This window comes from Parasteatoda tepidariorum, chromosome 3 (genome assembly GCF_043381705.1).
Source record: "Parasteatoda tepidariorum isolate YZ-2023 chromosome 3, CAS_Ptep_4.0, whole genome shotgun sequence".
NCBI classification, from domain to species: domain Eukaryota; kingdom Metazoa; phylum Arthropoda; class Arachnida; order Araneae; family Theridiidae; genus Parasteatoda; species Parasteatoda tepidariorum.
This window is the reverse complement of record NC_092206.1, coordinates 16,631,772-16,655,790: the sequence shown is the minus strand read 5'-3', so window position 1 is coordinate 16,655,790 and position 24,019 is coordinate 16,631,772. Positions and strand designations below refer to the sequence as shown.

At 29.2% G+C, this 24,019-nt stretch overlaps 1 protein-coding gene across 13 annotated transcripts in view; it reads left to right on the top strand.

The window, feature by feature from the left end:
- The window catches only part of LOC107456799 (collagen XV/XVIII-type protein multiplexin), a 233,474-nt gene that overhangs the window by 34,789 nt on the left and 174,666 nt on the right, over positions 1–24,019 (top strand). For all 13 annotated transcript variants that reach the window (XM_071178380.1, XM_071178385.1, XM_071178384.1 and 10 more), the window contains exons 3-5: positions 6,743–6,967; positions 9,272–9,434; positions 12,301–12,460. In XM_071178380.1, coding sequence (XP_071034481.1) covers positions 6,743–6,967; positions 9,272–9,434; positions 12,301–12,460 — 548 coding nt within the window. The remainder of the gene's footprint in view (positions 1–6,742; positions 6,968–9,271; positions 9,435–12,300; positions 12,461–24,019) is intronic.

Below are 24,019 nucleotides of genomic sequence, written 5' to 3'. Positions count from 1 at the left end.
ATTAATGACCTATCTCAACTCGGCATGAATTTAAAGTAGTTCCTCAGCTTTTAACAAGATGAGGACGGAATTTTTTTTAAAAAGGAAAGGAGTTTAAGTAATAAAAAAAATAATTTTGTACAACTTGCTTTTAAAAAAAATTTATGGAATTTAGACTTCATTTTTTGTTTCTGAGTTTTAGTATTTTGTAAGAATGTGTGTGTGTGAGGATTTGAAAGATCATAAAATTTTACGACATCCATTATTGTTCAATAACTTGTTTTTTGTTTAAAGTTGTATTTGTAAAGTGTTTTTAAATGTGATCATTAAAGATATTTTTCAATTTCAAGGTCAACGAGGGGTTTGAGTACATTGGATATTTGTTCATTTCAAATCAATAACTCATAAATTGAAGAGAAATAACTGTATAATTCTGAAATATTTTTTGCCGTTCTCTTTTTATCTCACCGAATTCTATAAGAAAAGTTTTGAATATTTGACTTTTTTATTATGTTTCTAAACTGTTAACCTCCTTTTATTGCTAGTGTTTAGTTTAGTAATTACTCATTTCATTTTCTGATTCAATTTTTTACGACTTTTACCAAGCACGTTGTTTTGCCAAGAGAGGACCTGTAAAAAAAATTTGAGTAGATTTTTGAGGCCGTGATTCATATTTTTTACAGTAAAGGGTCTTTAATTTTAATAACTGCAAATTCTTATAAGGTTAATCAAAACATTCGAGGCAAAGTTTTGACCGTTATTTTTCCCTGCTAAAGATCTGCTAATTTTTAAAACTTTAAAAACCTTTGAAAATTTTAACTATTTGTCCTACATTTCCGCTAATGAAAGAGGGTTAAGGTAAAAAAAAGAAAGATATGTGAGTAATATAAAATATTTTAAATGGTTTTAAGCAGAAAAAATTTGGAACTTTGACTAAAATATATACTTTTATCTAAACTAGAATGTTCAGAATGCTGGCTTGAATGTTAATCAAAATTTATTAAACACACTCTCTAATCTATTAAACAACATGATAAACAAATCATATTTATTCAAAAAGGAAAAAACAATATTTACTGCACTTACAAGATTAAGAAAGTGAACTTATTATTAAATTTTTTTTGGTTTAAATATAACTCATTAATTCTAAAAATTAAATAGAGTACTGAATGTTATTTTCGCTCATATCAATGATTAACTTTCGTAACGATTCGATTTTAATATTAATGACATTTAAAAGGACAATTTTATATAGAGTTAATTTGTTAAAATTTATCAGTTATTAAACATTTATTTTAAATATGTAATTAACTTATAAATATGTAATAATTTATTTTAAATCGGTGATTAGCTAATAAATATGTAATAATTTATTTTAAATATGTAAAATTAACTAATAAATATGTAATAATTTAATTTAAATATGTATAATTAACTAATAAATATGTAATTATTTATTTTAAATAGATAATTAACTAATAAATATGTAATTTATTTTAAATAGGTAATTAACTAATAAATGTAATAATTTATTCTAAATATGTAATTAACTAATAAATGTAATAATTTATTCTAAATATGTAATTAACTAATATGTAATAATTTATTTTAAATATGAAATTAACTAATAAATATACAATAATTTATTTTAAATATGTAATCAGGTGTGGCGTAAGAAAATGCTAAGTTCATAAAGAAGCGCTAGTTTCTTCAACGCGAAGATAAATTTGGTTACTGCTTTTTTTTCCTCCATTTTAACTCCATTAACGTTTTCATTATCAATGTTCGAAGAGTCAGCAATTTCCGGAGAAGGGGTAGAATATCGAGGAACGTGTTCGAGAGTCATCTGCTTTTGCCGAAGGTTATCACGAATTGTTTCGGAAAAAAAGAACAATAAAAAATTAGAAGAAAAAAGGGTATTTTTTATGTCATTGTCTTTGTTTCTGCCTTCATACGTAATATTCTATAGAAAAGGATTTTCGGTCGTTTTCAAATCAAAGAGTAAAGAAATCGAATTTTGAAACAGTATCACTGGTATATAATTTTATTCCTCTATAATTTTGGTGAAATATATATATTTTTACCCCTATGATTATTCTGTGAATTGTATGATGATTGCCGGATTTATTTCTTATAAAATTATCTTTGGTTTATATCGGCAATGTTAAATCCATAATTCAAAAGGTATTTTTCATAAACCTTTTCGTATAAACTATTAAATCTAAGAATAGCGAGTCACGAGTTTTATGAATTAAAGAATGTTCTATAAGAATAATGCGTTGCAGGTTTAGTTTCATTAAATGCTTTTAAAATGTTTCTTTATTTTAAAGGTGAAAAATTCTGTACGAAGGATTTTTTAAGCTTTTAAAAACATATAAACGAGTCAAAAAAATTATATGCTATTAATTTTATTCATAACAAAAAATAAGAATGGATTTAAATCCCGGAAATTGGAGAGCTTAAAAAATCAATTCGCTGTCCTTTAAAATAATGAGTAAACTATTTATGGATTCGTTAATTAGGATTTTAAATGCCTAATAAACGATAATGAGAATTATTGAACTGCAACTTTTACATGAAAGAGTACTCAAAAGAAATAATCAGAATAAATATTCGTTATTTAAACCAACATGCAAAGTTTCGTTTAAAATATGCAGTTTAATAATATCTTTGCTATATTTCAATGGCTGGTACATGCTATGGTTCAATGGCTGGTATTAAAACATTTTTGATGGATTTTAGAGGTTCCTTTTCGTTTTTCTAGGGCCACTTTTTTAAAATGCTTTCCAGCGCTAAATGCTTTTTAGCGCTGGTGATTCGAATTTTTATTGCACGTTCTTATGAGAACTTTGTCGTAGCGACAAGAATTTATTTTTCTTTTCGCAAAATTTTACGATTCAACAGTTATGAGATTTAGATATAATTACTTCTCATCTGTATACAAAAAAAATTAACACAACCAAATTAAATTTGAAGGCATTTGTCAATTGAAGAGCTTGACGATATATAGAGATAAGCCGCATTTATACATCAAGCTGATCTTTAGTACTATTTCCAGACAGTTACAATACACATTATCGTAATTTCCACTAGATGGCAGCACAGTGTACAGAATCAGCCTAATGTCTGTTTGAAGAGCCATGGTGGCTCAGGGGATAAAGCATTTGACTTCCGGTGACGTTACCCATTTTCAAATCCCAGCAATGGCTCTGGTCGATTTGAATTCCGCTCCCGGCTCGAAGCCGATCAATATGCTGACGTAAGATATTCTCAGCGGTAGACGGATCATGGGTAAGAGTTCCCTTGCCGTCAGGCTAACCATGGGAGAATTTCGTTGTTTTCCTTTACATGTAACGGAAATGCGTATTAGTTTTTTCAAGTTTCTTTGTCTTCTGGATTGTGTTCAAAAGTACGAAATTACGGAATTGAACATTGGTAGTCGTAAACTCAAAACTGTGTCAGCTATTCAACTAAGATGATAAAGTGTCTATTTCGAAATCGTTATGTTTTACTTCAAAAATACTTTCCTGAAAAATTACGAAACGTGGCTTATCATTGAATAGTCCAAAGACTAATAATTCGAAATTTGGAACAAAAAAAATTATACATCCTCCCTTCTATTCGCTCATCGATTAAACAGAAATCATGAAGAAAAAAAGAGAATTATGAATAAATCCTTTATCAATATTGAGTTGTAAGGAAAGCTAATAATAGTACACATTAATAAAATTTGTCAATATGCCAATCCTTACTATCATAAAATGTTTAATACAAAATTAATTCTAATTTAAGAGTAAAAGCCGTTTAGTATCTCATTCATTCATAGATGTAATGATAAATTGCCATGTAAACTTCGGCATGTAAAGATTCCGTCTCGTTATTACTATTCTTTGCGATAAGTAATTACAGGTATAAGTAGTAGAAACATGGGTCATTATCTATGACAGACTGTTATTAGTTAATCTATGCATGTACTAAAATTATTCTTTTTAAATCTACCTTTGAATTACTGTCATTTTTTTCATCTTGTTTGTGACTTCATACAATTCAGCGTGTGTTTTTGTCAATGGTTAAAGTATAAGTCAGTTATTGCTTTGTATTTGAAATATGATTCTCACTCAAAATTTATCAGTATTCTTATTATTATATTATTGCTATTGAGTGCTTTTGATGTTACTACGTATTTCAAGAACAAAACAAGGGAAATTCCTGAATTAAATCAAAAAAATATTTATTTTCAAACTGCAAAATAAGACAAACATGGCTGCTTTTTTGTATCAAACTTAGCAAAAATCTCTTTGAATGAGGTAAATTGCGAGTTCCATCCAATTTCAGCTCAAATTCTTTAGACTTAGCACTTTCGAAACATTCTCCATGTTCGCTTACTTCTCTTCTGTGAAAGTATAAAGGATCCAGATTGTTCTGCATCCAATTTCAGTACAAGTTCTTTAGATTTAACACTTTCTCGAATCATTCTCCATGTTCACGTTCGTCTCTTCTGAGTATGCATAAAGGATCCAGATTGTTCTGCATCCAATTTCAGTACAAGTTCTTTAGATTTAGCACTTCCACAAAGCATTCTCCATGTTCACGTACGTCTCTTCTGTGGAAGTATAAAGGATCCAGATTGTCCTGTATCCAATTTCAGTACGAGTTCTTTAGATTTAACACTTTCTCGAATCATTCTCCATGTTTACGTTCGTCTCTTCTGAGTATGCATGAATGATCCAGATTGTTCTGTATCCAATTTCAGTACAAGTTCTTTAGATTTAACACTTTCTCGAATCATTCTCCATGTTCACGTTCGTCTCTTCTGAGTATGCATGAAGGATCCAGATTTTTCTGCATCCAATTTCAGTACAAATTCTTTAGATTTAACACTTTCTCGAATCATTCTCCATGTTCACGTTCGTCTCTTCTGTGGAAGTATAAAGGATCCAGATTGTCCTGTATCCAATTTCAGTACGAGTTCTTTAGATTTAGCACTTCCACGAAGCATTCTCCATGTTTACGTACGTCTCTTCTGAGTATGCATGAATGATCCAGATTGTTCTGTATCCAATTTCGGTACAAGTTCTTTAGATTTAGCACTTCCACGAAGCATTCTCCATGTTCGCGCACGTATTCTCTATGTATGTATCTTATGTGTATGCATAAATAATCCTGATTATTGTGTAACCAATTTCAGCGTAAGCTACTTAGATTTAGCACTTTCGCACAGCATGTACAGTGTAAATAAAAGCCTGTACGTTTGTTGAATCATGTATACGTACAGAATAAAGCTTAAAAATTTTTTACGTTTGAATTTCGATGTACTGAACATATCTGTAGTTAAATCCTTCATAGATTTTTCTATTGTAAAAACTAGATTAGGTGGTATTCTAACTCATCAATCTTTTTGTAAGCAGCAGGTATGAATTTTGTCTCTTAGTTATCGTCTAAAGTAGATTATTTCTTCAGTCTTTTTAATTTTATTTTCAAACCATTGTCTAAATTGTATAAAAATGATTTGGTGGACAACCATTGGCCAGCGTGCTCTGTAGAAGACAACTATTCTATAGTAAGGCTGTCAACTACTACACTTTTTGCAAAATATTTTATAGAGTGGTTGACAACTAAAAACTAAAACTTTCTCAGTTTCTAAGCCTTTTCTAAATTTATCAACGTTTTATAATCTTCACCACTAGAGAGCTGGAACAAGTAGTGTTTCATTTTGTATTATTGAATAATTTGCGTGTAGTGGTGCAAAAAAAGATTTCAAATCAAATTTACAAAATAGAGAAATAGACGTTGTAGTATCAACTCGTTAACAGTTAAGACAAGAATTATCATTATATTAACATATCAACAGTTAAGACAAGAATTTTTTCAAAATATCGTGAAAATTTGCGCATCATCACCAAATATGGCAAAGGTTTACGCAAAAAATAGAGCATCATCACTGAGGACGAGAAAAATATTTTCTACAACACACAATATTGCAATTTCTACTTAAATATTTAGATGGTAAAACCTTTACTTCTAAAAAGGAAGTCAAAAATATGGATAAATTTTTTTGCCAGTAAAGAACAAAAACATTTTATGCTCTAGGAATCATGCTACTGCCAGAAAGACTGTGTAAGGTATCGGACCAGAATAAACAGTAGATGATGCTATAAAATACTTATTAACAATAAAAAGAAAACCACATTCTATTTTTTTAAGAACGAAATAACTTTCTGAACAACCTAATAATTCCTTATATTTACAAATTATCAGTCCGTAGATTTCATCATTAATAGCTTGGTTGTACTTTTAGTTTTTACCATTTTTCTTTGGCTAAATTTATAGTAAAAACTTCTAACTTATGTACTTTTTTACTGAATTCTACAATTTATATTACGTAAAAGTAGTTATTTTTTAATGGGTTTAAACTCTTTCTGATGACAAGGTTCGAAATGAGGTATTTTTTGAAAGTATATAATTGAAGCGATCAATGTTAAAAGAGGGTATGTTACAAATCTGCACTTTCTAGAAAAATCAAAAAACTGTGTCAAAACTTCTTGATAGTAATTTTTCGAGTAATTTTCTAGATTGCCTGAAAAAGAGAATCCAACAATTTGGAAGCAATTAAAGCAATCTTTCCACAATTGAGCAGTTTTTTTAGTTTTTCTTGAAATTTCAGATTCTTAACATATCCCTTTCAATTCATAGTGTGTCATTCAATTCATATTCATTCAATTTATACGCGTCATTCAATTCATAGTGTGTTCCACTATTTCAGCTCAACCTCGAGTAGTGGATCTTCTTCACGCCATCCAGATTCCATTCGCTTCTCCTGGTATCAATTTCGAGATTGGCCCCGATGGTTTTCCTGCTTTCCGCATAGAGCAAGAAGCTGACATTAAAGCTCCCTACAGGCTTCACCTTCCTCCCTCCCTATACAGAAATTTTACTATCGGTGCAACTTTGCGGCCTAGTAACTCTGATGGAGGTTTTGTATTTGCAGGTAAGAAATAATTTTCAGTATTAATCCTTGTTGAGTTCTTTTTTTTTAGTTGTTTAGCCAAGCGGTTTCTAATTTTTTCAGGCTACGGAACCCTAAATAATCGACCCCTTTTCGGCGGAATCCTGATTAAATAAATAAAGTTCATAAATGAACCGCATAATTGCTATCAATCATTTTGAAAATATTTAACCTGAGGAATTAAACTGATTTTTTCATCATTTTATCAATAATAGAATCTAATCTATTCCGAATTTGTTTTGGGTGTCATGCAACTGAAAATGAATGAAATAAGCTGAATTATTGTTTTTGTTTTAATGAAAACGAAAAAGAACTGTTATCAACAGCGAGAATTGTTATCAGGGAAACTCATTTCTTTGCTGAAGAATTTGGCTATTTATTTTTCTTTTTTTTAATAAATTTTTTTATGGAAAACATTAAAACACTAAAACATTTTGGGCTTGGATAATCTGGTTGGCAGGGAGCTGGACTCACGTTCGTGAGAATTGGAGTTTGAATCCAGCCGGCCAAAGACTCCTCGTGTAATAAATGTTTACTCGTGCACGTTAAATCTGTGGGGTCACAAAGTCCGCTATGTTCCCATAACAAATTATACCTCTGGGGGTACTGAATTGGAGATTGATCGTTTTTTATTCGATTGATTCAAATTCTTGGCCATAGATGGAACCACTGAAAAACAAGAACAATCGCACCTCTTTCCTTAATGGCCTACGATGACAACAACAACAACTAAGACATTTTCGTTTTTAACAATTTCATAAAAATAAACAAAATAGTGAAAAAAAATAGTGATTGGATATAAATCAAAAATCGTATTAAAAACAGTAGATATAAATCAAAATAAGCATTCAATATAAATCAAAAATCGTTTAAAAAAGTCGTAACTCTCGGAACACCTTTTGGACCTATTAATACTTAAGTAGTTTTTCAATATTATTTTATATATTGATATTGAATTTCGCGTAATCGATCTTAAAAGTAGTTAAAAATTACTGCATTTTGTTTAGTTAAATAAGTTGATAAACCCGCTAAACGCCGGAACACAGAAACCTAAGAAAATTGCTATAAAGTAGAGTTAATAAATGGTTTCGAATGTCGCAAAACTTGCAGTAATCACTTTGTGAATTTATTCAAAAAATAAATTAAACAATTAATATTTTTTTTAAAATTAATCTTGAAATTTTTATTCTAAAACATAATTAAAACTTGGATATGCTACATTACAATGATATGCTATATTATTATTAAATATATTTGTTATTTCCGATACTAATAATTTTTTTTGTGCACATTGTCGTTCCTTATAAAAATAATACTATTCTAGTTGTACATAACAACCATATGAATTTATATACTTATCACGTGGTTATACCAAAAATTGTGGTTCGTGGAGTATTTTATCAACTAAGCAAAAATTCTAAAATATTTCATATCTTAGAAATTGCGGTTTAAAAGATGAAATTTGACGTAATAACTTTGCAAACAAAATGCTTCATTTAAAATATATTTTAAACTTAATTATTATACTTAAAATGTTACTAAAATATTATTAAAACTTCTTAACATTGAAATTTGTATTAAGTTCGTTTAAATTGAAGACGCAAGATTATATCAGTATATTTCTGAGCAACGTCTTGTAATTGATAGTCTTCTTTAATTGATACTGATTAAAATTTTCAGCAAATTTTGTTGTTTCTTGTATAAATATCATTTTTCTATGTATGTTATGATACCTTGAGTTTATATACTTATCGCGTGACACCAAAAATAGCAATATTTTATTGGCACATTTTGGAAATAAAATAATTTAAATATTTTATGTTATTAAATTATCAAAACTCGAAACAGATTTTGTGAATGAAACAATTTATTTTAAGATTACCAGAGCAAACACAAGTCTCTCAACGAAATTACTTGGAGAAATTTAAATTTAATATTGTTCCAATTTTAACATGACATTCTAACATAATTGAAACATTTCTCAAATTGAAAATGCATTCCTTTAGTTGATATCTCTATTAATGTTTCAACTAATGGACTGTTTTAAGTGCCGAATGATTTAATAACTGATTTTCTAAAAATATTGACATTTCTTGTAAAAATATCACTGTTATATAACGATATTATGAATTTATAAACTCATCACGTAACACCAAAATTGCCCTTAATGGTATTTTCTTATGACATGAAAGTAAAATATTTTAATGAAAGCAATCCCTATGTTCCCTTATCGGATATATGTTCCTCGCAATTGATTGCTTGAGTGTTTCATCTTTTTCCGAATAGTGCTCAACCCAACAGAGACAGTAGTGCAACTCGGCCTGAGACTGATGGATGCTGGCAACTCCACAATAAACATTTCTCTGTACTATACTGACGTGGACATGCACCTCACCTCACAAACCCTTATCACCATCCAGGTTCCTGATTTTGTTGGAATGTGGACAAGGTTAGAATATTTAACACCATTGATTGCATTTTATCAACAACAAAAAAAAAGTTGTCGAAATTTCTATGTCCTCTTAAGATAGCGAAGATGTAGTAAGTCAAGTTTTAATGGGGGTTTCTGGTATTAAGGAGATGTATTTATTAAGTAAAAATTTTCCAATTAAGCGGTTGTAAGTGATACTGATGAGGAAAGAAATAGCTATTGGGGTAAGTGTTCGAGACGTGATAAATTTTGGTTCGTAAAAAATTCTAGAATTTACTTCATTAAAAACTTGGTCATCAAAAATTATGCACATATGTAGCAAATGATATTAATTTTATTTTATTTTATAACAGTCGATGAACAGCCGACGCAATTTTTTGAGTTTAAGACTACAAATGTTCAAGTAGTCTTGTAATTTTGAATCCAATCCAGAAGATAAGGGAAATCTTGGATCAAGTATTGGGAGAAATTTTGCCTTCGTGAAGGGCTTTTCGATGGAACTAACCCGCATTTGCGTTACATGGAGAGAAAAACAACGAAAACTTCCCACGATTAGCCTGACGGCAAGGGGACTTTAAAACAAAATCCGCCTACCACTGAGGATATTTTTACGTCAGCACTGTGGTCGGTGGGAGCCGGATGCGGGGCTCGTATCGACCAGCCACCGCTGGGATTCGAACCCGGTTCAGTTCATTAGAAGGCGAACGCTCTATCCCCTGAGCCACCACGGCTATAAATGCTATTAATTATGAATCTTAACTAGATTCTGGATGATAGAATATAGGATGTTCTCTAAAAAGGCGTTAGCCATATTTTTTTTAAAAAAAAAATCTTTGCCAAATTTGTCACAGTGCTTTAGTAAAACTTTGTCTAAAATTATACGTAATATAATTTCATATATATTTCTACTATATATTATATGTATATTTGTATATAATATATGTATATTTGTATACAACCTATGTACGTTTGAATATAATTTTAAAATATTTTTAATTAGATTATTGCATAAATTGAAAGACTACATTACAGGCATATATTATTATTGTTATAAATATTATTATGAACCAGGCCTTTAAGGATAGAAGATAAGGGTGCTCTCTGAACACCATGCTTAACTTAGATTGCGGAAATTTTTTAAAAATTGCTGCGTTTTTTTTAAACCCACACATCAAAAATAGTTTTTAGCAAAATATGTTATTAAATACAAGTAATGTAATGTTTAATAAGATTTGAAAAGATAGAATGAGAATGTTTTCTAAATTGACATTTCATCTTCACCCATCTTCATCTGACACATCTTCAAGTATGAGATCTTTATGATAAAAGACAGAGTTGATCTATAGCTTACAGATACAAGGAACTATTTATTTAATTAAAGTATGCATCTATGTTTTCTCTACACTTTTGCCAAGTAAGCAGCAGGTTGTTCTGGAAAGTGAGGTGTAACCTTAGCGGAAGACCATTTTTGCAGCATCTTCGGAATAGATTTCCTTTCCTATTAAAAAGTTGTCCAAATTTAGAAAGAAGCAATAGGCGCCTCTAGTGAGTTTGAAGAAGTTCCAATTATAGTAGTTTTGTTATAATCATTCATGACAATGCCATTCAATAAGATAAGAGACGATCTGCTCACCCATCTAAGAAATATTTCTGCAAGATTTTGCATCATTTTGTCCACTTAATTCTGCTGTGGTCGTTACAGGTTTCATAAAATCATAATTAATCACATCTGCACTAGAGTAAAAAAGACACATCATCACCTTTTTTGGAGAATATTACATTTTGGGGTGTATCATGGTGATTAACCAACCAGCACTAGAGCTGAATAAACTATTATTAGTTTCCTATAAGAACTCAAACTTAATAATGATGCGTAGTTTATACAGTTTAATATCGATTAAACTAAATTTTTTAAAAATGTTTTTAATGTTTTTAAAGCTTACGATGATTTTTTTAAGCAGGAGAAATCAATCTCCAAAGGCTGTTAAAGTAGAGGAATCCACCCTACAGCTTGATGACCTAATACGAATAAATTATTTAAATTTTTTTTTAAAAATCAATACTTTTATCTAAAAATTCTTATTTCTTATTTTATAATTTTAAAACACTCATATTTCCGTCTTACATCATTAAAAAAAAACAATTACTCTTTAGGAAAATAGACGACTGTCCAATATAAAGGAAATGTATCTTTTATAGCTGAATGTGATTTTTGGTGTTGATATTAACTAAAAAATTTTACAGTGCATGAAGTAATATTTTTTTTATTTATTTTTTCAGTGTTATAGTTTTATTATTTATCTTTTATTTGTTTATTTACTGATAATACATATATTCATGCATATTAGAATCAATTTAATGGCTGTGTCACAAAAACAATTCAGTTAAAAAACAAGTACGTTTTTAGAAAATATATTCGCAATAATTCTTTCAAATAATTGTCATTTTATCAATTTTACATAATTTTCTGCGCTATGACTACACTTCTGTTCTATCATAAATAAGTATTTAGTTTACCTTAACGCAAAAAATGGCTGTACCTGTGTACCAAAACTTTTTACAGTTTACATTTAGACGCACACTGTTAGCAATATGCAATTTTTAATTCAAAACATAGAACGTGCTTCTATTAAGAATTGTAGGACAAATCATGATACAGTGTAAAAGAGAAAAAGCGGAATATTCATTGGATTTTACTTGTCATTTAGAAACATTTAAAAATTTAGCCATTTAGTGTTTATTCTTAACCTTTATCCAAAAATATTTTATTTTGATATTAAGAAATTTTAAAGAAATTTCATGGAGAATTTGATGACATATTGTAAGAAAATTATAAAAAATTTTATTAAAATTTGATATTCTTTCATTGTGATGACTTGAACAGATTAGCTTTCCGGATAGCAGAAAACAACATTACCTTATATTTTAATTGCGAAGAAGTATCAGCTGATGTTGCAAGAAGAATACCCAAGAGATTGGTGTTTGATACAGCTTCTACTTTGTATATCGGACAAGCTGGACCTTTATTAGGAGGACATTTTGCGGTTAGTACACATCCCTCAATATTGATTTTGACTTTTTTGTATAATTCTAGCTTGCATTGGTTCTGATTTTTTTTTTAAAATTGTTCAGTAGGATTTTTTTCTAAACAGTTTTTTTTTTAAATCTCTCGAAATAATAATCAAAATTGCTGCGCGTAACACTTCTAATAACACTTCTAATAATAACGTAATAACGCGCGTAATAACGTTAAGTCTTCATTTAAATCTGTTTAAAATTCAAATGCTCAATTTGCGAAAGCAACTTTTCATTCAATTTTGTGCTATTTTATCAGCACATTTTCTCCTATTTTTTATTTGAATTTTAAGAACCCATTATAAAAATAATTAAGGATTGTTGTTTATTAAAATAGTATCATATCCACTATAGCTTAAATGTTAGCTATCTGTTCTACAAAAGCATCTATGTAAACTATCTAATCTGCAGTTTCACAATGTCTTCTATGTTAGCTATCTGTTCCACAATATCCTCTATGTTAGCTCGTAGTTCCACAAAAGCTTCCACAGAGTAGCCACTTTCTATAAAAAAAAACTTTAAAAAAAACGGGGAGAAAAGATCAGAGAAGCAAAAGGTTTTGACTAATTACTATCGAGTAAAATATTTGTAAATTAAATATCTGTGTTATAACTGACTTTGAATTCCAAAAATCGATGTGAAATTTGAAGATGAATCAATATAAAATTTACAATAACCTCATAAGACAGTTCAAACTTCTTTAGATTGTGCCACCCTGTTTTATGTTTGCTATCTATTACATAATTGCTTCTTCTATAGCTATCTGCTCCACAATTACTTTTATGTTAGTTATCTGTTCCGAAATAGTTTCCATGTTAGCTACCTGTTCCAAAATAGCTTCTATGTTAACTATCAGTTAGTTTGATTCTGCAATAGCTTGTAAGTAGTCTATTATATCTGTGTGTGTTTTTTAGCGAAGAGAATAATAATTTTAGTGAAGAGATTGATAAACCTTTGGGAAGGTAGCTAATGACGCTGCAATTATGCAGTTTCATTAACCTACCAGATCCAAATACGCAACTACTGAAAAGAATTCCTATTGTTTTTTTCGGATTAAAATGCTTTTAACAACAATTATTTTTCAGCAAAGTTTCTCTGTTAAATACATTTATAAAGCACAAAAAGTGACCCAACATTTTTTTCTAGCAAATTGGATTTTGATTACTACTTTAAAAGCCTATTGCAGTCCTAACATTATGTACTTTCTCTAAATGTATTACACAATGCTCTACAAAGCTTTACACGACATCGAAGTTATTCTTCTTGAGCAGTGATTTTCAAGATGAAATCATGCGATTTTAGAGACCACCTGCATTGAAAAACCGTCGGCAAAATAAAGATTAAGGGTGGGTTGATTAGTTGTCCACTTCTGACGTTTCTCTGTTTTTAACACGCATTATCTTTTTTAATAAAGATTGATGACAACCGACTCGCTTAAGGACTATTGCAATTAGGCCTAGCTCAAAGAGTTATTCTGTCTTTCAGTTCGTAATTGCACTTATTTTCCATACTTTTTACATTTCTCAGACTTCTGCATTGACACTCGCTCTGTTGTTGTCTTAAATATAGGTAGAAAGCGACATGTAACGCAACGTATACTTTTAGCAACACCTGGAATTAAGAAAAAAAAATGGAATGCTGAATCGTTTTTTATAGATGAATAAAATGTTGTATTCCGGTTCTTTCATCAAAATCAATTTGGAGATGTTTCACGGATTGTATGGAATTAAAACAATGCTTCTTACTGTTAAATGAAAAAACAATGGAAACTTCTGATGAAGAATGATGAGTCTTTGTTTTACTCGAAGCTCTGTTTTTTTTCCAGTAAACAATGTGTTCTGTTGCGCATCACATAATTTTATTTTTACTTTTTACTAAAATAATGCTTTAAATTAATTTTATTGTCTGTATTTTACTAATAAGAGATGTGTTTTGTTTATGTATTAATAATATATTAAATGAGTTCTGCGCTGCAACTTTTTGTGAAATAAAGTGCAAAATATTGAAAATTTTGAACAGCCAAGTTTTTAATAGCCTTGTTGTTGTTGAATAGTCATAATAGTCAGCTATAAAATAGCTTTGAAACTTGTGCACGCATGATGCGAGATTAATATATTTCTTATACATTTTTTATTAGTAAAATACAAGCAATAATATCAGTTACAGCATTATTTTTCATAATATTTTATAATAAGACTATGGTATTTAAATAAAAGCAAAAATAAAGCTTTTCATCAGCAATGTATTTTAAGTAACAAATGTCGCAAACGTATCAACATAACATATTTTAGAATGATTTTTCTCCATTTAAACTCTATCTTTTTGGTTCATTTCATAAGAGCTAATTACAAATAGATTTTACACATAAATTTAAAAAAAAAAAACAACAAAAATCTAGATGTTTGTTCTGAGGTTGGATACGAGTTATACGATTCAAACTGGTCCCTTTCTGTGATGTTTTTTTTTTTTTTTTTTTTTTTTTTTTTTTTCTTGCCGCTGCTCGGAAGTTGCAAGACTTGGCGATTATTCTGCCACAGATCACGATACGGAAAACTCCCCACGATATATTTAGACTTATTTCTGATCCTGGATATATTTAGACTTATTTCTGATCCTTTCTAAAATGGATATATTTAGACTTATTTCTGATCCTTTCTAAAATGGATGTAAAAAATTTTGAACATAAACGGTGCTATGGTGCCGCACACTGTCATATAAATTAATGGTAAAGAAGCTTGACTTTTTTTTTCGAGATATAACAAATATATGTTATACGGTACTCAAGTTATAGCTCTAGAGGTGCGTGAGGGAGTAGTGCAGCACGTAATGGAGCATTGATTGTTCAGCATTGTTCAGAATGGAGCATTGAGCATTGATTGAATGAGCATTGATTGTTCAGAGACAGAGACCTCAGGACAGAGATGGTAACAATTTTAATACAACTGCACCTACTGTGCTAAAATATCTTGAACTCATACTTATGGTGTTTTGTGTTATTTAATGGCATCCGGATAGGTTTTAAATTATTACTAAAATTCAATTCATATAGAACTTTGACAATATTACGACATTGACTCTCGAAAACAGTTAAAATTGAAATTGAAGTACTTCCGAGCGAGCAGCAACTAGACTGTGAAAAAGTTAATTTTTTAAACAAAATAAAGTGTTAGAGAATTAGATTATTTTAATTTAGTTCTGTTGTGCATTCAGCTTGATTGCCATTGAAGTTTATATAAATTTATTAGTTTATTTTTCACCTTTATATATTTTTCAACGTTATAAAAGTTTAAATGTTAAAATCGTCAAGTGGGTACTACCGCATTTTCGTACCATCGTTAAAAGGTGTTTTTTTAAGGCAAACAATTTTAATAAGTGCTTTAATAAGAAATATTGTATGGTGGATGATTAGAAACATATAATTCATCGATACCAAATCAAAATATCGATGAATCTTAATGCGCACTAAATATTAATTTCATCCCTAATCATGAAAACCCAAACACTTTTCAAATACCCAGAAATTTAGTCTTTACCACCTACTGGGGGATGATCCCCACTTGGAGTACCTTTTAGTTATATCCAAGGGTATAACATGATTTCTAATCCGTTTCTTAAATCAAAAGTTGTTTTTTATTAAACTACATAAACTATTACCTAACTGTATAAACTATTACCTAACTGTACCTAACATAAACTATTTAAACTGTGCTTAATAAACTATTTAATCGTAAACTATTTTTTAAATCTAGCTGATTTTCCGCTTAATACAGTTTATTGTATTGTTTAAATATCGAATGACTTTAGTTATAGTATTAATTTCAATATTAAAGAATTCTTCGATGTGAAAATAAATCCTAGAAATAAAGCACACCAAATATTAAAACCGAAATCTTGTTCGTGAAAAGCCGTTCATTAATTTAAAAGTTATTCAAGGTGATTCGATTTTTAATTATTTTTGTACATAATAACTACCTACTGAAGAAACTATTACACTAAGTTCTTCAAAGAAGCTGAATAAAGAAAAACTTGAAGATGCATAAATAGGAAGTGTTATTAATTTATCAGCCTGATAAAGAAGAAATAGGGAGAGAAAAAAATTATTATCAGAAGTTATCTTTAGTCTTCGTTAATTGTTTGCTTTCTGGTTGGCTGGCAAAGAATGTGTTGGCGTTTTATGGTGAGCCCAACTTACCCCCGCGACGTAATTTGCATGCATTTCAGTGCCTCTGTAATCCACTCATTTCATTTAATGTCAATTAACCCGCTTCACCGTGCTGCCATTCCTAAGTCCCTTCTCGATTAGTTCTTCTTTTTTAACTTTCTTAATATCGTTTGTCCTGTGGCGAGATTTTTAAACACCATGACGCATTTTTTGGCGTGTAAGCTTACTTTTTGGGAATTCATTTACAATATTAATTTTATAGAATGCAAGTATTTAATTCCTTTTAAATTATTTCCCTGATTACCTTTATACACAACATAAATTTCACAGTGCACATGTTTTATGAATATTTAATTTTTTTTTTAAAAAATACTCCAAAAAAATTTTTAATTTATAAAAATAATTTTTTTAAAAATTTTTAATAAAATATGAAATTTTTGGAGTAATAATAGTAAAAGAATAAAACTAAAATTGAAATTTAAAAAAAAATCTGTAATTATTACTTGAAACTTAAAATTACTTGAATAAGAAAATATGTTATGACATTAAAATTACATAAATATGAGTTTTATCAATTAAAATTAGTGCAAATATTATTTGCTTAGATTTGTGCTAAATGTTTCAATATAATATCATAAAATATCTTTTGAAGAACATTAGTATTAATAAATACCTGTTTAGGAATAATTTTTGCAAAAAAATTTTTTTTACTGAAAATCCTCTTAGTAAGCAACTAGTAAGTTGCAACTATGCATTTTAACTTTTAAGTGCTGCATTTTAATAATTAAGGCGAAAATTTTCATGATAGTGGACATATATTATGAGAGTTAATCTAATATGTACATAGTAATTTTCTAATCAATCGATATCTTTTATTGACTGAATGGTGTGTTATTTTGAAAAAGTGCCGGCTAGGTGGTCGAGCGGTTAGCTTGCCTGACAGCGAAGCCAATAGCTGCGGGTTCGAATCCAACTCAGGGTATGGATGTTTCTTTCTGTGTGTTGTCCACTGTTATGTGCGAATGTGACCCAATCTATGAATGGTTATTTGTGGCAGTGTGGCGTGGATAATGTTGCTCGCCTCCGTCACTTAGGCTCACAGAAGCCTACTGGGTAACGTTAAATGAGCAGCCCTGCATGAGCAGCACAGTGAAGAATAAAAATTCAGTACATGCCGTTAGAAAAAAAAATTGAGAAAGTACGTTATATTGCCATTTTTTTAAAAAAAAATAATAGTTTAAATTAAAATATAATAACTGATAATACGGTTATAAGACGGAAACTATTTATAAACATTTTTGTGAGCAATTAAGTGAATTAATAATTGAAATTTATTACTAGTTTGTAGTTATTTAACTTCAAAGTTTATTGAGATTTCAATTTTCAGTGGTTAAATGCTTGGAGAGTAAAATTTCTCAAACTAAAAACGTACAAGCAAACTTTCTTGAAGTCGCATGGTTAAGGCGATTTACCCGAATTCCAGAAATTGCTACCATATTTTTTCCTTGCAGTTTTGCAAAATTCTTATCGTGCATAACACTTTCCTAACGCAATTTGTGAATGATCCCTAATGCAATACATCACAACATACTATTGCATTCCTCTTTATATTCCCATTAGTTTTGAGGCTCTTTCTAGATCATATTGAATAATAAATTTAAATGATTAAAAAAAACGTGGACTTTAATTTTTTTTAACAAATCTGAAACAATATACTGACGAAATACTAAATCACTAACTTCAAAAAATTTATTTTGAAACAAAGTCTATGTGTATCTTCCTATTAAGAACTCAGTATGCCATCAATTAATAATCATCAAATTCCAATTCCATATGGTTGATTTAAAGCAGGGGTGAGTCCTGCACCAACTCCAGGGGGTTGTCAACTTAATGACAAACGTAATTTAATTCTTAATCTTTGAAAAATCTGATTTTCTCTTTTTGACGCCGTCAACGCCCACGGAATGAGTGCGAGGGATAATTACATGCCGAAGAAGAGAGAAGCCGGTATGATTATTGACAACTGTAAGAAAGTCAATTAACTTTTGGTCTAAATCTATGCAAGGAGCATCTTTTCATATTTTCTATGACGTTGTTAAATCTGACGTCTCGAATTGAGTCTCATCCAAGCTGAAAAAGATTTCAGAAGGTGCCACTAAATGTCTGTTCCGCCCTGAAAGAAAATGAATGCATAGATAAAATGTTTTTAAGTATGAAAGTTTTTTTAATCTGAAGTCAACATTTTGATTATCTAGTTCATGGAATTTGAATGCAAGTTTATCCTACAATCGCAGGGATAGACATTAATACAATTTAGTCATAAGTACTAGTACTTACGATCCGAAGGACTAGTGTTTAGAAAATGTAACTAATGTGCATAAATTTTTGATGTGTCCATTTACTCGCCTGTGTTAATTAAAAATAAATTTATTTTAAATTACAAAATAGAGATTGTGTAACATCACAATTTTATAAAATAGGCAATTTTATGACAAAAACACGATTCAAAGCATGAAATAAAGAAAAAATGTATGGCGTGCTTTTATTTCTGTAGCTGCTGTCTGCGGACCACTGATAATTATTTTATGATGGTCCATGACAAATTTTAGTGGTCTCGGACTAACGGACTACCAATAATTTCGAGGCATGCTTCAGTAATTTTTGTCTTTAGTTATTGAATCATTTGAAATTGTGTAATATATTTGCAACTGTTCAAATTGAAGTACAATTATACATATTTTAAATAAAGTATAAGCTTGTCATACTCAGCAAATGGGCATTAGCTTGCCAACTAGTTTTATTTAGCTCTTTAAATCCTAGACAAAATAATTTTGCAATTAAAAACTTTTCTTTTCTTATTATTGAGACCCAGGTGTTGAAACTTAATGTATCTATGTCTTAAATGAGTGTGCTCAAATATATATTTTATGTACATTACATCTAAACCTAACCTCTCACCTTCTACTTATCAGTTATAAAGGATCATGAGTTGGCTACTGCTTTTTCGAGAGGTGACCGACACAGACATGACTAATGAGTTAAAATTTTAATATCTATGCATTGTAAAAAATACATCGCAATATTTTTTCCAATTCATCTAATTTCTACATTGGTGTCAATATTTTAGCTACCCAAATGAAATTTAAAACATTCAAAATAATTTTTTTTTCTATCTCGGAGGAATAGGTTTTCAACTAGCATTTATATAATAGGTCATTTTTTATAACTGTTTACGTGTTCTAATTAATTAACTGTGTAAAAGCTTTTAAATTCTCTCAATTAACCTATTACACTAATATCTAACTATATATAGAAATCTAATGATGGTGTCTCAGTTTTCCATTGTTGTCGGTGCATTTTTAATGGCCGGAAAATCACATGGTAGGATTCAGTTTCCCCACATTAGTTTCCATATTGGTTGGGTTGTCATCAGCATAAAATTGATATAAGTCATAAAGTTGTGGAAAAAGAGCGTTTGATAACGCCAACCTTCATCTGTCTAAAGGTACCACTTGACGGAATCAAGTTAGCATGTCTTACTTACTAGTAAATTGATGTTTGTTAATCGTAGTGATAGTTATGTCATAATACTCTCCTACCACCTGCCACAATACTCCACTCCAATTTTATCTGGGATAGAATTCGATGCACGGATACCACTAGTTGTCGTATTTGCAAAAGATCGAGAGAGCTGTATTAAGTTCATCGAATTTTGATCGCTTGTGGTGTGTGTGGTTCCTCCTGTGTTGCTATTAGCAGTCGAGTGAGTGCAGGATCTCTTATGTGTAAATGAGACTAAAAAGCAACAGCGCAAAGAGGACGATGACGTAATCACAAATAGCAAGTCAACTGTCCAATCAGGACCATTCATCGAAGTGAACCTAACTTTCGATGAAGACGAGTTCATATCACGTCCGTAGGTTACCAATGTGGGGGAAAGAGCGTTTGATAATGCCAACCTTCATCTAACAAAAGGTACCCCTTGACAGAATTGAGTTAGCATGTCTTATATACTAGTTAAATGATGTTGAATAATCGTAGTGATAGTTACGCCACAAAGGTATTGTTTTCCTGTAAATATTTCTGTATCCCTCATTTAAAAGTATTTACCTGTACTGTTATTATTGTGTTTTTAATTTTGTTTATTTTCTAAATTAAGAGTCTTAGAAGATGGTTATTATTATTATTTTATTATTATTATTTTATTATTATTATTTTATTATTATTATTTTTTTTTATTATTTTTTTTTATTATTTTTTTATTATTTTATTATTATTATTTTATTAATATTATTTTATTATTATTATTTTATTATTATTATTTCATTATTATTATTATTTCATTGTTATTGTTTTATTATTATTATTTTATTAGAATAAAGTAATTCTACATTACATTTTAAGATAAAGTCATTTAAATCTGTGTCTGATCTTATTAAACATTTTACAATTATTATTTCTTGGTGCAAATTNTATTTTATTATTATTATTATTTTATTATTAGAATAAAGTAATTCTACATTACATTTTAAGATAAAGTCATTTAAATCTGTGTCTGATCTTATTAAACATTTTACAATTATTATTTCTTGGTGCAAATTACATTAATTTATTAATATGAATTGCGGTTTAAGAGAGTCGTTTAATGATTTAGAACTTAACTTTTAACTTCATGCACAAAGTAATGAGTGCAAACATTGTATTTAAAATATATTCGCCTATTTTGTTAGCAAAAATATTAAATTTCAGTAATGAACTCACAAATTTGTTACAACATCAATACTTTCAATTATAAGTGCTATTTCAAAAAAATCATTTATGTCCATTAATAGATTTTAATAGTATAGTAAGGGAAATATTTGGACTTGGGATGCGTTGTCAGAAGTGTTCTTTTTAGTACATATATGTTTAATTGAATTATTTCAACTGTTTTGAGTCAGCGAACACGTTAGCTCCTAGTAAATTTATAAAAATCAATAGTATAATTCAATTTTTATTTATTTCATTCCATTAACTTTATATTTATTATTTCGTTACACATTTTTTTTAACATTCTTGTTCACTTTTTACTTATTTAAATTTATTCTAGCAGTTCTTAATTGTTTGGCGACATCGTCCTCTACATAAAATTCCAAGAGATACAAAATGGCAACCCTAAAGTCTTTTCTCTATTCATCAGAATGACAGCTGCAAGCCCTTCGCCAACTAAGCCCTTGATCCCTTGAAAATTGGTACTACTTATCAATGCCCCTTGCCAAGTGGGCGCTGTAAATTTATCTAATTTTCACTCAAAATATTCGCCTTCCTTAACACACTTTCTTTTCTCAACTTTTACTTTCCGATTTTCGAGCATGAATAGATTTGAGCTTCTTTCCCCTGCTTGGCGATCACCGAGATAGATAATTTTGCGCCACTTGAAGTCGCCTTAGTATCGCCAGCTTTACTATGAAAAATGAGATATGATTGAAGGATTAGTTTGCTTTAAAATGCAAAAATTTATCATTTACTATAACTAATTTCTTTTATTAAGTTTTATAAAATTGCCTAAACCTAAAGAATGTTAATGAAAACCTGAAAGGAAAACTGAAGAATGTGCTACATCTTAATATTTGTGTTTGTGAACAATAAAGAATAAATGTTTTTTTAATTAGTCCCAAATAGTAAAATAAGGTTTATTTTCACTCAGAAAAAACCTTTTAATATAAACCTGAAAAGGTTTGTGATGCGATTTACGTGTAAACCATCTAACCTTAAAACGAGATCTGTGGCAATCTGATCTATTCTATGCACATTACATTAATGCAAAACCTTGGAAAACAACCTTCTATATAAAACCCTTAAATCGAGGTTGACATAGGGTTTTCAAGCGTGAAAAAATCCTTTAATAAAGCTACTCTAAAGGTGAAAATAATATTAAATCTAGGTAATTATAAGGTTTCTTTTCGCAAAGTCTTGAATGCTCTGATAAAATGCACCTTGTCATAAAATTTTAATGGACGATTCAATTTGATCCTATCGCTAGTGTGACGTAATGACCATCAATATTTTTTAAAAAAGCTTAAAAAAAATAATTTTTAATCCTTTTAGGATGAAAGGTACAATAACTACAATATTTTTGCTTTATTGAAAAAAGGTTTTTAGTAGGTTAGGTTACATGCTTTCTGGGGTGATTGTTATTAAAATTATTAATTAAATTATTAAAAATTAATTATCATTACATTATTTTTTAATTATTAATTATGTTTTTTTTTCACATTTTACCACATTTTAAAACTTAAATTTTAGAAACGTACTATTCAAATAAGAAAAATATATTATTTGAATTAAAAAAAGTCTTATTCAAATAAGAAAAAAACATATATTCAATCAAGAAAAACACATATTCAACCCATTATAATTAACACACTTGGTGGATGAAGTTTCTAAGCAATATTTTAGTAATTTTGAATGAATTAGATTTAAATTTTATTGTTCGTGAAGAGAAATTTAGTATAGGCTTTGCTTTTTTTTTTTTTTTTTTTTTTTTNTTTTTTTTTTTTTTTTTTTTGTACACAAGTTTTCAACTCCACATTCTCATTTAAACTTTTCGCTTATAGCGTTTATACTATTAAATGATGTTCTAATATTTTGCTAAGGTAAAAGTTTGTGTAAGTAAACAGCCCATTTTTTGTTGCCAAAGGCTATTTTTGGAGTAAATCTTCTTTTACTCCAAAAATAGCCAAAGACAGTCACTTAGTATCTCCATTATCAAGAACTCCAAATTTTTTTACTTTTAAAATCTTTTATTTGATGAATTTCGTTATTATTATACTAAATTTAAAACCTCTAACATTCTTACGTTTTTTTCCCTCAAAAAAACTTCTTTTTTTAAACTGATTTTGCTGCTATAGATTTTGAATCCTCTATTTGATAAAGTTCATTTTTAACACACTAAATTCCAAACTTCAAATATTGTGTTATTACCAATTTTTTTAGTTAATATTTCATATCGTTAGTAATTTTTGGACATCTGATAGAAGTATAACCTAAATTTTTCTTAAAAATTTCCGTGCATTTCCTTTAGCATACTTTAAATAAGGAAGTTAGTAATTCCTCTACCAAATATATTAAATTTCCAACTTCAATTGTCGCTTAATTTTTAAAATATGATATATGAGTATTCTACGTAACTTCTATCAAAATTAAAATATTGTTCACAAATAAAGGAAATTCCAAATTTTTGTCAGTATTTGTGTTTCTTAAAAATACTTATCTATCATAATAAAAGAAAAGGGTATGGGTGCGTGTCTGTCTTATATCTCCAGAACCGTTTGACCTAGGGTTCTGAAATTTACACAACCAGTGCGAGGGGTCATTTCAGCCCCTG